General features: G+C 34.4%; 1 protein-coding gene across 1 annotated transcript in view; it reads right to left on the bottom strand.

The window, feature by feature from the left end:
- LOC122814356 overlaps positions 1-6,743 on the bottom strand; it is a 608,759-nt gene extending 602,016 nt beyond the window's left edge. Inside the window, exon 1 of the mRNA XM_044086942.1 lies at positions 6,566-6,743. Coding sequence (XP_043942877.1) covers positions 6,566-6,602 — 37 coding nt within the window. The 5' untranslated portion in view covers positions 6,603-6,743. The remainder of the gene's footprint in view (positions 1-6,565) is intronic.
- Between the last annotated feature and the right edge of the window lie 7,461 nt (positions 6,744-14,204).

Below are 14,204 nucleotides of genomic sequence, written 5' to 3'. Positions count from 1 at the left end.
ATTTCTAGATTCCAGCAAGATTTATTTAGGGATAAATATAAATTCAAAGAGGTTGATAGAACTGTCAGTCAAGTAAAATTACTGAGAGTAGAGCTAAGCCTTACTTTTCAGAGTCAACTATACAGTATACTTATTATTTAGTTTCCTTTTGGCAATGTAATTTTTCTGTACCAATGAATATACAATATTCAACTGATGTTAATAGGCATATAATTAATACAAATTGGTTCATTTTATCATCTGATGATAAAATAAAAAATATAGTTGGTGAGCGACCTAGATTTCAATATAGGAATAAGAAAAATTTGAAATGTTTATTATGTTATGGAACTAGAAGAAGTGAAATATTGCAATGAATAAAAGGTACCTTCCATTGTGGAAATTGTAATTTTTGTAAAATACTCTTAAAAGATCATATTTTTAAGTATCTAGTTTCACAAAGGATTTTTGAATTTAATGTTGAGGCCACTTGTCCTACTATGTATATGATTTACTTAGCTGTTTGTAAAAAAATGTACTCCTATGTAGGAAAAACTATTCACCCACTACATGAACGAATAAGAGAACATTTAAATGCAGTTAATAAGAGAGAAAAAGATAGAAGTGCTTTAGCTAAACATATTACTGAATCTGGAGGTGAACATGTATTTGGCTTTATGGTTATTGAATGTTTGGAACAGAATTTACGGTTAGGTGATTTTAATAATTTATTAGAGAGACATGAAGCTAGATGGATTATAAGATTATGTGCAGACAGATTTCTTAGATCAAATGGAAATGTTCTGCTTAAACCACATTTAAAGCATGCTCCCTTAGATAAAAGATCATTTTTATAATATTTTTTAAATACTTTTATGATTGTGATTTGCAAGTGTTTATACATTATTACATAGTTTTTATTTTTTATATTTTAGATGTTTTTATATTTTAGATGTTATCTACTTGCACTTATACATGGATGTATAATGTAGAATTAAGTTGTAATTGAAGGGTTGAATGCTGATGGGTTGCCCTTTAATGATTTAATTGATGAAATAAGTTAGTATACTATTTAAGTTGCAGGAGTTGTGTTTTAAAATGGTCTGGTGAAGCACCATTAAAGTGATGCAAAATCTCTTACCAACAAAGAAAGATTTATGGTTTATCTTCAACCGTGTTTCTTCCTTTGCACTATTTTCCTAAGTTATCGCCTTCGAGATGTTAAATATTGCTCTTATACATGTAGAAACTTGCTAAAATAATTGGATTTGTCTTAGTAATCATTTTCTGAAGGCTATAAAGTTTGAAACTCAGATGCATGTCATTATTTTGATGGGTCAGTCCTCAGTGATTTGCCAGAAAACCACAAATTTTAGGAGCAACATGCCAAAAATAAGAGGCAAAAATAAGGATATTCTGCATGTCTGGACAGTTGAGAGGTATGACATGACCACCCTCCCCCAAGTGAGCTTCAGTGGCAGCAGGGCTTCTAAATGAACAAGGGCTATCTAGGTTGTAGCTAGGGTTTATTCCATCTTCACGAATGAAGTGTGTGCTTATTTCATTTAGGTGAAAGGGAGTATGTCATATACACATTAATGAATGCACATGAACAGACTATGGATTGTAGACCAAGTCACCTGTGATACGTGAGTGCACTTGTGTCATGTATTATGCATGTGTGCATGTAACAGCAGTCTGCAGGTATCATCTATAGTAATTACAGGCAGACATGCAGCACAGCACAAATCATATTCAAACAGCAGTGCAAAAGCAGTTATCAGAAAGCAGTCACATATATCAGTGATGTACAACATTATCCATGAATCAAGAATGCTTATAGTGCTGGTAGCAAAATGCAAATGTAAGCTCTGAAATGGGAAGTTAAAGACATGTTCCACACAATGTATTATTGATCAGCCAGTTTAGAATAATGACTTCTGTGCAGTAAGCAAAAATATCGATCAATAATTGATGTAATCTCATCATACAACGCCGATCTCTGTGTAACAGATACCAACAGAAGCATGCAGATTACATTAAATACCATGATATTGAAGCTCCATAGTGAAATATAGCTTCGCACATGAAACACTAACACCATGCATGCATGGTCCTCATTGTACACTCCATCTTCCTATGCATGCTGTTGCATTTTTGCCATAGTAATAGAACTTTTGTGTTATGTTTGTGCAATATCTATTTCAAGCCTTCCTTTTCCAGGTAATGCGTGTTCCTTTCTGAACTCCACCCTAAATTACCAGGTTTTTGGCCTCAGCCTTTTTCATTCCGGTCAGGGATTTAATTAGTGACTACCAGTTCTACATCAATTTTGCACATTTCACACACCTAGTTTTGTTATTTGTCATAACATCCTTTAGCATAATGCTTTGGTTTAATTGCTTTCTTTTTATGAATAATTTCATTCCATATTTGAAAACAAAGTATATTTTAAAGAGAAACATTGAAGAATTTAATCTGATACCAGCGCATATTTCAGTGTTTTAATAATTTATAAATAGTGCAGTTATTTTCTTTTTAGCCTGGGCACTGTGTGTCTTTATAACATGGATCACTGAAGAATTACAGTTGCTACAATAAGTGTGTATATGTGCACAGAACATACACATATTTCACACACACACACACACACACACACACACACACACACACACACACACACACACGCACACATGCACACACGCACACACACACAAAGAGGCACAAGCCCACACACACACACACACACACGCACAAGCCCACACACACACACACACACACACACACACACACACACACACACACACAGATGCACAAGCCCACACACACACACACACACACACACACACACACACACACACACACACACACACACACAGATGCACAAGCCCACACACACACACACACACACACACACACACACACACACACATGCACATACAGGCATGCGCACACACATAACACACATGTGTACACATGCACACGTATGACAAAATCCCAAACTTACACATACACGGGTACACACACACAAACACAGAGGTGCACACACACACACTCATAAGAGTTAAGCTTACCTTATGCAGCATGGTATAATCTCTGTTTTGTAAGATGAGCAAGTAATGTAAAATGTGTATGTTTGTATAAAAGTGTACATAGCAGACATTTCACAACATGTAAAAACAGCCAGTTAAAATATGAACTGCAAACATTAAAACAGTGTTTAATGTCACCATTTCAAATATCTCCCTCAAGTTATCTTATGTGGTCCATGATTAAGCAGCCCTTCTCCAACTATCCCGGCATCATTGCTGAATTTTTACTTTTCCTTACTTAAAATTGAAATCTGGAGAGCTAAAAAGTGAAAGTAACAGAGCATGCTGCCCCCATATCAAAAATCAGTCTTCCTTAACACATGATTTTATCATAGTAAAGAATGGGGAACGTATCTAAAGTTTTTTTTAATGAAATGTACCAAAGAATTATTATTAGCAGACCCATTATTGAATATAATGTACCTTTTGGCATGTATTTGTCTAACAATATCACTAAACTTGAGAGCTATGAGATTCATAACTAAACAACTCAGTGGCCTCAAACTTAGTTCTCACGACAGACCAATCTCCAACAGACTCTTCCATGAAGATCTGCCTTTAGTCTTTCGAAACATGAAAGATCCAACCCTGTTTGAGCTCCTTTTCCTAAACATACCAAATGGTACTGCAAATACACTGTTAAAGGAACTGAACCTTAATCGATAGATAAATAACACACATTAGCATAATAGATTAATATCCCAAGTTATTCCCCACCTCTGGCACACACTTCCACTACATGTCAAGTACAGTAGCACACTTGTCACCTTCAAGGTGAACCTAGATAATTGGATGGGTCACCTTAAATTCTGCCCTAGTCTATTTTGCCTTTCCCCCCTTGAGTCTGTGGCACACTTTTGATTGTTTTCTTTGGCCGGGCTTGTAATGGTCTACAGACTGATTGCACAACACATACCCATGAACTTATGAAGCTATACCAGTGGGAATGTTCTTCTCACTAATCCATATCCTATATCTTCAAGAAAGGAACAGAGAATTGTTGCTACAGATCAGTGGATTATTATATTGTATTCATCCCTTTTATTATCAACAGCGAATATATTAGCTCCTGATTGTGGTCCGAGGAAAAAAAAAGAAAAGAAAAACATGTCTTGACCACATAAAGAGTTGCACCTTATTAGGGTATAGAAAGTTGACTTTGATATGGACATTGCAAGTTTATTCATTTGCTTTGTTTCCTGAGCAAGTACAATAGACAAGTTTGCACCTGTTTTTAGCAAGCCGGTCAATATCTGGGGTATACCTTAAGTATTTTTGACTGTAAATGTTACTGTTTGTTTTGTAAGATATTGCTCTAAAGTGAGGTTATGTATTTTTTCAGTAGTCAACTGGATTTTAAGTGTACTGGTACAGAATCCATATTGTACAAAGACCATCACAGTAAAATTTGTAGAGATTGCTAAACACAAAGTAAATAGTATGCAGATTTTAGCTTCAGTCAGAAAAGTACATAAAATATAATGCTTTAATCCTGTTAATACTTCTTTTGCTTTACCATTTCAACTAAACTAATGGTAACTTATTGATTTTATACTGCCAACTTTTCCGTTTCTGAATGCTGCTGTGAAACTGATTTTAATAGCACCAACAGAAGCTGGAAAACGCAAATAAACTTGAAGTTTCAATGTACAGACAAAAGACTGTGCTAGTAAATTGGATTCATAACTACACCGGAGGAATTTTCTTTTTACAGCATCCATTACTGAGCACAGACAATGCACTAATGTGGCTCCTTAACATCAGCAGGGCAGCTTCATGATATCGAACAGTAGCTCTGCTTAAACCTATGGAAAAGACATGTTCAGTCAATGCTGTAAACCAGGCACACAGGGGTGTACCAGTTCCACCTTAGAAGTACTGAGATTGGGGAGAGGGTTATTACTGCTCAAGTGGGAATATACAATCACAGTCATAGCAATACTGCAGACGTGAGTCTTTATATATCTTTTACAACAGCAAGGAAAGCTAAAAGCTCAGATTATTGCACTTATTTGCAGACACGACTAGAAAAGCATTTAATTCTTATCTTCTCCCCAAATTTGTCGTCATGGTGAGTGGAACCCTTTAAAACAATAACACAGTGTTTATTGTATTTATTTATCTTGATTGGTGATGTCAGACTATTGGGGTCCATTTTCAATCACAGCCCATGTGCAAAAACTCAAAAACAGTGGCAATAACAGACATAGCTATTAGCATATATTAACCAGTCAAGATTATGTATACAAACTTATCAGAGTACATAATCTATATGGAGTAAAATCAAAAATTATCCATGGATAATCACATTTACTGTGCAAACGTTTTTAAAAGTGGTGTCTTAATTTCCTTTTATTGTGATGAAGTTTAGTGGATGAAAAAACTTAAGGTAATTAAATCTTGTTTTGGGCCCTGGGGAAAAAAACGCTGTGCCGTGTCTTCAGGATTTTGCCGTTTCAACATTTAGCTGTCGATTAAACAGCATTCACTATATTAAGCTTTTGCTTGCTTAGTAGGGAAACGGATTTTTTTTACTGGAGAAATCCTGGGAATACCTACAGTTAAAATACAAGTTATGCACGGATCATTGGCCAGCCTGGCAAAATACATTTAATAAAAACAATTTAAAGTGCAGATAAAATAAATGTCAAGGATGTTTTTTAAATATATTTAAGGTACTGTAACTTACATAGTCAGTAGCTGTAGCTGGCCCTGGCTTTTCACAGCACAATTGTTTGCCCTGCTATTACAGTAAACGTTTCCAGCATAAGTAATAATTTCATGGGAAAGATCTGAGGTGGGAGTTCTCCATTTCACAATTGCAGTTTGAGGTCCCAGAGGTGTTAACTAAGGCTGAAGTACAAAGCTGGGTGGTGGATGATATCCTGTACTGAATTTTGTCAAATATATGAGAAAAGCCTTGGGTGATGTAGCATTGTGCGGTCATCACTGGTCAGCTGGTATGTGGTTATACCTCCTGCACACAAAAGGAATCCTGATTCCAAGCTTGCTGCCTAACCTATAACATAATCATTTTCATTTGTGAGGTACCTTTTGCTACAGGTAAAGTTTTCCTGATGTCCTTGGAGGACAACTATGTTAGTTTCATCACCAATAATTTAAATAAAACCCATAATTATTTTTCATCATCATTTTTAAGAAGCATTACCACAGTTATTTTAAATGTATACCATCAAATGTGCTATTATTGCAGTATGACCTGCGAAATATTTTAAGTTACATTCTATTAATACCATTACGTATGTCACTTGCATGGTTAGATCATGTCTGAAAAAGGTTTCTTATAAGTTAAGTAAATAAAAATCAAGGCTGCATATTATATATATATATATATATATATATATATATATATATATATATAAGAGTAATTTAACTTAAATATTGCAATAAATAAGTATTCAAGAAATAGACAGTGATCTCCACTGTCACAAATAATGCATCACTCTGTTATGATGTGAAATTTAGTAACTTACCCACTGCTATAAGCATGACCACTGTACAAAGTATCATTTTCAGTCTCACCAAGAGTGTAAGTGATTGCTTCTCCCAGAACTGCAGCCAGCTGTCACACTCCTAGCTAATGGCTGCCTTGAATCACACGACTGGAGAGAGTGTGAAACAGGCAACAAGATCTGAACCTGTGAAGTATCATCCTTAATTTCCTATTTCTGAATAAGGCATGAGGAACCAGCAGAAAAATTCCAGTAATGTATTTCAAGAAAGTAAACCACCCTGTGCATGTGGAGCATTATTACAAAATGACTCACATCTTTAGTTTATATTTAGAATAAGCTGAAGCAGTAAAAATTTGGAAATACTTACATACCCAGAAGGGAAAGCTGGATTATTTCTCCTAAGCAATTTATTCCTTTGCATACTGAGCTTTATTTCACCTTATGTTTTCACTGTGATTGTTTTATCACCATATACATACATAAACACACAAGCATGTGTGAATGCACTTACACACACACACACACACACACACACACACACACACACACACACACACACAAAATTCTTTACAAGAAATATTGCTTTGTAAATCAGAAACGTAGCTCATGTGGTGCATTTATTTCCCTTGCTGTTATTTTTTTTATAATTAAAAACAAATGCAGCAATAAAACAGCTAAACGTCAGATATAACCCTGTATTTCTAGAATCTCTGGTCCCTCATATGTAATCTGAAGCATCTTAAAACCACTTGTGTGGGGACTGAATTCATTTAGTGTGACCAACAATGCATTGGTACAAGCACTATGAAAAGTAAACAGTGTGAGTTCAAGGCCTTAGGTATGTGATAATATAATGAGTCCTTTGTACCTCTGACTCGCTGTTTAAAGTACTTTGCAGTTTCAGTTTGGCAGTAATATATGTTACACCATAAATAAAGAAATTGTTTCAGACAGGTGCAGTTAAAATAATGATTTCAGTGGCTTTAAATTAACATATACAGGAACACTGAATCTTTCTGGCTTTGTTTGATGTTTGTAAGAAATTGCCATACAAAATGAATTCATTGTTTATGTAGATGCTTAGGTCTTGTGACATAAAGTACAGTTGGTGATCCTAAAACAACATCAACATATTTTTACTTTTCTCTGGAGCATGAATCATATACTTTGTTATTTATATTTCCAACAGGTGTTACAAGATATCATATTACTATAGTTGTGTTGAGATAAGCTACTATATATATATTTTTAATTTGTATGACATGCACTACAAGGAAAGGACAATTCTGTAAAATAAATATTTGGCAGTAGTGGTCCCAACAATGACCTTTGTGAAAATCTTGTATTACAAATGCATTTTTATATAAGTGTTTGATGCTTTAATGATCACACATCTTTCTGTGAGCCATATTACTATTTATATTTGATATTTCATAAAAAAGCAATGTGTGACTGTGCAGACCTTAAGAAGAAAACAAAACAAAACACCAAAACAGCCCATGTAGTGCTGAACTGACAACGGGGACCACAAGGCACAAGTTTCTAAGTAGAAAATCAAAGGAAACCAAGCAAACATAAAAATAAAGAATAAATAATAATAAAGAATAGTTTTTATTTATTTTTTATGTAAAATAAACTTCAGTTCAGCAACTGCTCATGGCTATTTTATTATTTCTTTACATTCGACTGCACTTGGATATGTTAGATTTGCTTGGTTTCCTTTGATTTTTCTACTGAGAAACGTTTGCCTTATGGTCCCCATTATCAGTTCAGCACTACATGAGCTGTTTTGGTGTCTTATTATATTTGGTATTTCCACAGGTGGCTGAGTTGAAATTTCCCGAGCATCAGTTGCCCAAAGCCCAAAATACTTAAAGAACAAAACACTGATTGCCATTTTGCATAGGAAATCATTGTCAGTTGGATGATGTCTAAGTGTGTTCTGGCAGTGATTCCCATTTTAAGGAAGTTCCCCTTCCTTAAGCTTGTGTGGCTCTATCTATCTATCTATCTATCTATCTATCTATCTATCTATCTATCTATCTATCATCTATCTAGCTATCTAAGATAAACAAATAAATAAGTACAGGGAGATAGGAGTGGGCTTGATATCCACACTGGGAAGTGCATGAGGGCCTTGCTCCCTGTGGACACCAGCAGTTAACATTATCACTCTTCTGTGTTTTGGACATTGTTTTTCAGCTTTTTACTTGCTTTGTATTTTGCCACTCATTATGTCTTAGTAGAACCTTCATATTTGCATGTTTATGGTGAAATTCCATGTCCTGAGAGGCCACGATGATGCAGCGGTTAGCATTGTCACCTCACAGCAAAAAGTTCTCCTGTTCGATTCTCAGCTGGAGCACCTTCTGTGTGGAGTCTGCATGTCCTCCCAGTGGTCAAGTGAGATTTAAAGACATGCAGGTAGGTGCATGCATGAATGGGTGTGCCTTCTTTGAAGGTTGGGTGTCGGGCTGGCAACTTGGCACCGTAAAAAATCCACTGCCAATCATTAGTGGACCGGAGTTCCGCTGTGGCGACCCCTAACCGGGAAAAGCCAAAAGACAAACAACAACATGATAAGATTCCATGTCTTGTTTTACTGGGGGTTATTGGGAATATACAAGAACTCCTAAAACATCTAAAATTACAGTAGTGACAGGAAGACAGCATTCTTGTGATTCAGCTGGTATTTTGTTTTTTCACATTTTCAGTGTTTATGAGGTGGTTGCTGAATCAGTCATTTGTTGAAACGTTAAGTAATTAATGGATTCATGCAGGTATAAGTAAATGAATATAATATGATTGTGGATTTTCATCTACATTCCAGTGTAAGAAACTTCTCTGTGTGGAAGATTTTCAGTCCATATATTTCTAGTTAATCACTGTATATTAATCAGATCAGACAAAAGTAGTAGAAGTAGTGAACTTAAAGTCGTCTTAAGTAAAAAAAATAAATAAATTAATAAAAATATATAATTGTACAGAATTACTAAGTATTTGAAAGTAATCCAAGCAAGGCAGGCAGTCTCAAAGTCTCTCAGAGACTACCTGGCTTGCTTGGATTACTTTCAAATACTTAATAATTTAAGTCTGTTACTTTTTGTCTAATTTTTAGAGTTTAAGTTCTCTACTTCTACTACTTTTGTCTGATCTGATTAATATACTGTGATTAACTAGAGATATATGGACTGAAAATCATCCACACAGAGAAGTTTCTTGCACTGTTTTGTTTTTGGACCCACTATACTTGTTTAGTGGGTTGTTTTGAGACATTGAGGATACCATGGAGATTACTTGTTTTTTTTTTCTTCTACATTTCAAACATATGTTTACAAATGAACAGTCAAGTCTCAAAATGCCTTTATGTTTGTGTATGCTGGCATATAAGTATGTATGTGTCACGCATCTGACTGGCATTGCATCAGGATTGGTTTCTATCTTACTAGGATAGGATCTAACTCCCCATGTCCTTGAATTAAACACATACACATGCATGGACCCATACACACATATATACACTTAGACACACAACAGATAGATAGATAGATAGACAGACAGGCAGGAATGCCATGATTTGCTGGGCACCATATTTTCAACACACGATTTTTCACATTTGTTTTTGGGAAATCTTGAATTGTTGACACTCACTATACCTACTTTGTTGACTATGCTGTTTAGTACTATTTCAGAATATCAGTGATTAGAATTATGGACAATTTGTCTTTCTAACTACTTTTATAAATTCACAAAATGTGTGATGGAATTAGAAGAAAAGGTGAGACGTTTTTATTACTTCACTTTTTTCTCCACATTTGTTCAATCTTGGGAGTGTTGTATTTAGAGGTCAGGAGTTTTGCGATACACAATAGATAACAATTTTTATTATGTTTTAGTACATGCAACAGTTTAGCAGATTCTGAGTACAGTCACAGAAGATTAGTGCTTAGAAATATACTAGTTATAAACATAAAGAGCATGAATTAATGTAGTAGGACACTTTTATAAAAAAAAGTTGTTATAGATAAATAAGGTAACAGATTTAAAACATAAATCATAAGTAAGTGATGTGATGATTGCAGATGTTTTTGGAAGACAGTTGAAAAGCTTAGGATTATCTGTGGTGTATATATGTACATCAGTGAGTGCAAAGTTGTCATTAGTGCAATTTTCATGTTATATTTGTACACGAGCAATAGATTTATCACATACTCTTTTAACTTATTTAGAAACATTTTATTTTTCTGCTCAAAGTCTTATGCCATAGGGGCTACAGTTCTATATCACGTCTACATATACAGAATCAAATGACATGCCAAAGTGAAAGTAACATATTTCTATACATACCTGATTTTGATTTTGTGATCTGTGAGGCCTTACTGGATTGTGGATTCTAACCATATTATTAATGGTAGGGCATTTGCTAGGTTTATTTATTATGTTAATCAATTTATTTTACTTGAAAGGAAATTAATACATTCTACAATTTTAAACTATTTGATTTTCTATAGACGAATGCAGTGATGAGTTGTGTTGGGAAAGTTAGCAGCAAATAGCACTGTTGTAAGGTAACATTGTTTCAATTTACATTGTTCTTTTTTAAAGTGTGCTAGAAATGCTGATGCATATAACAGGTCTGGTAGCAGGAAGCCACATGCTTCTAATAGATATGAATTTGATTTGTATACCTGCTTTTTCTGTATGTAGTTATAATATAGTCTATGCCATGGCCAAATTGTAGATTTTGGCCAATAATAACCCCTAAAAGTTTTTTGTGGAACACCTCTTCTAAGGGAATGTTACTTAAAGATGTAGTGTTGATAGGTGCATTTTTTTTTTGAGTGGGGGAGTAATTTTAGGAGTTAAATGAATGTAAGCACCCACATGATCAAGCCATGTCAACCACTGGTAAATCACAGTCATGGGTTATTGCTAAACTATCAAAGCCATATCTGTACTATATCCAGATCGAAGTTCATGTTGATACAGGGAGAGTAGATTACCTTTGTCGTGCCACTTGCTGTCTTGTTAATGAATACACTTTTCCAAGACTTTTGAGAGAGAAAACAGAATGACTGTAGGTTGACTGAAAAAAGTTGTGGTGGTACCTACTTTGTATGGATGGGTAATGAAAGCTTATTTCTAGAGTAAGAATTAGAACTGAAACAGGGAAAGCAATTGCATTGGCTGTTGTAAGTATTCCAAGTGGATGTTGTTAGGTGCTAAGGAACAGGGTGCAAAGGTGAGAGTGAAAAAATATATTTATTATTATTTGTGCCTCGGTGTGGGTGGTGTGTAATTTTGATGTATTTGAGAGATGTATGCATAATAAAATGAGAATTTATTTTACAAGTAGTGGTGTAATTGCTTTCAGTGAGTTGTGGGTGTGGTTGGATTTGTTTACCATACATGAGTAGTTTATTTGCAGAGTTCTAGCATTGTTTTGGGTTGCTTTGGAGTGGAGTTATATGTTAATTTCATATGCCACTGTATATAACATGTTTTGATTTATTCTAAAATATTCCATAATTTTACATGTTTTGATGGGCTGGATCTGCTTTATCTAATTTGTTTGCTCTTTAAAGGTATTACTTGCTATGTACTTACTGTTAACCAAAGGGATTGTCGACATTTCACTTTTTTCTATGCATAGGGCAACAGAAATAAGACTATCCATGAATGTTTTATTAAAAAAGGGCCCAATGTCATTGAGCAGTGGTCATATGATTGGTATCCAGTTACATTATGCTAGGAGATTGCTAAATAGTTCTACTGTGAAATTTGTTCCATTTTATATCCAGTTATACATCATGTTTTTTTTTTTTTTTTTGTATTTCAGTTTGGTTCCAATCTGCGTGCATTGGATTATATTTGCCAGTGTAAACAGGAAATAATCCTACTTTTGTCAGGTTGATAGTGTTAGTTAAATTTAGTCCAGTAGACATTTTACCTGATATTTTGTGGGTTCTGAAATAAGGTGAGTTACGCTGCAAAGGTTTATAATTTGGTTCTGTCATTTTGATGTTTGTATTTGGAATTGTACGGACCAGACTGTGTTAATGCACCCTAATATTATTGTGTCCTTTTTTCAGTATCTTTAATACGATGGAGAACATTATTTGTGTATAACATTTCTGATCCAGGCCTAGTTTACAGCTCAATCATCTTCATTTGCAACTATTTTCAAATGTATAAAACCAAACCTAACAATTCAAATCAAATATATACACTATCTATATGTCATGTCTGTGACAATTATTTTATATTTTTCTCACAGGTTTACTAACTTGCTATGGAGAAAACAAATATGAAATCATACAGTCTGTCATTGTTACTTATAATGAATCACTGGATGAATCCAAAATCACTATCAGGCATAGAACATTTTAACATATTTTGGACTCTTTAATTACGAACTACTGATGTCATTGTCTTTATTTTTTACTTGCTTCAAGAGACGAAGAAAATCACTAGGCTTTGGGATGCAACTTTTGTTTTCCAGTTTCTTGTAATTAATTTTTTTTGTGATGGCTAGAATATTCCTTAAAAGACAATGGTGTTCTGATTTGACATTTCTAGAAATATGAGCATTGAACATTTCAAAGTAATAAGCATTTTATCCATTCACAATGCAACAATTAATTAACTTTCTGTAGAATATGTGTGTGTTGTACCTTTAAGAAGCATTTCCAAGGATTGAATATGCATATCAATAGCAAGCATGTGCTAGCTTCAGAGTGATTTTAAGAGTGCAGGCAGAGAGTGAGCATCTATGAGAGAAATAGTCAGTCTGTTTATAAGTTTATCTAAGTTAAAGTTATTTGCCTCAATCCTGATGTGTTTATACATAATAAAGTTGCTTGAACAAAACCAATGCATGTTCGTCTCTTTCATCCTGACAAGACGAATGACATGGTGTCAGAACCGGGATTCCAGAGACTGCTTTTCAGAGATACGAAGTGCAGAATCAACAGTGAAGGCAGACTAACAGAAATGAGAGCAAAAAAGGTCCAGAAACAAGCTAAAGGTAATGAAAACTTGCATGAATGATTATTTTATTAAAAAAGATAAAACAGAGCATTACAAGGGCACAAAATGCGTTATGAAGCAAACAAATAGCACAGAAACATTTATTAAGCAAATAAAAGGCATAAAAGTTCATTAATTAAGCAAAATATTTGAAATTAAGATATTTGATAAAACAATTATCAGAAAAACACATAGGGGGTTCAGAGTCACCTCGGAATTGCTAAACGAGCATGTTTGGAGTAAAATGAGCACAAGAAAAGAGATTAAAAGGGCAAAATGAATATAATAAAGAGCATAAGTGGCATATTAAGCATAAATAAAGCAAGGTGACCGCATGTTTTTTGGCAAATTACAGTGTTTTGGCAGAAACAGTTATTTTGCATTATCTAAAGCCCTGAACAGCATAACTAGAGTTATTCAAAACATCGCAAAGTGTGTAAAAGTGCTTACAGTGTGTGTTTATTACTCTGCATTTATTCTGAAGAATTTATTGCGTGCAAAGTGCAACTATTTTGTGAAATGCTATCAAATGCAGCCATGTCAAAAAGTTTCTTGTACTGGATGTGTCTATTCGCAAACTGCCGACATTGCAGAGTGTTTTCTGCACTGTAAAGACTTACTTAGCAAT

The sequence above is a fragment of the Protopterus annectens genome, chromosome 10.part0, assembly GCF_019279795.1.
Source record: "Protopterus annectens isolate FY-2018-M chromosome 10.part0, PAN1.0, whole genome shotgun sequence".
Classification (NCBI taxonomy): domain Eukaryota; kingdom Metazoa; phylum Chordata; order Ceratodontiformes; family Protopteridae; genus Protopterus; species Protopterus annectens.
The sequence above is the reverse complement of the archived record's forward strand: the minus strand, read 5'-3'. Positions and strand labels throughout refer to the sequence as shown.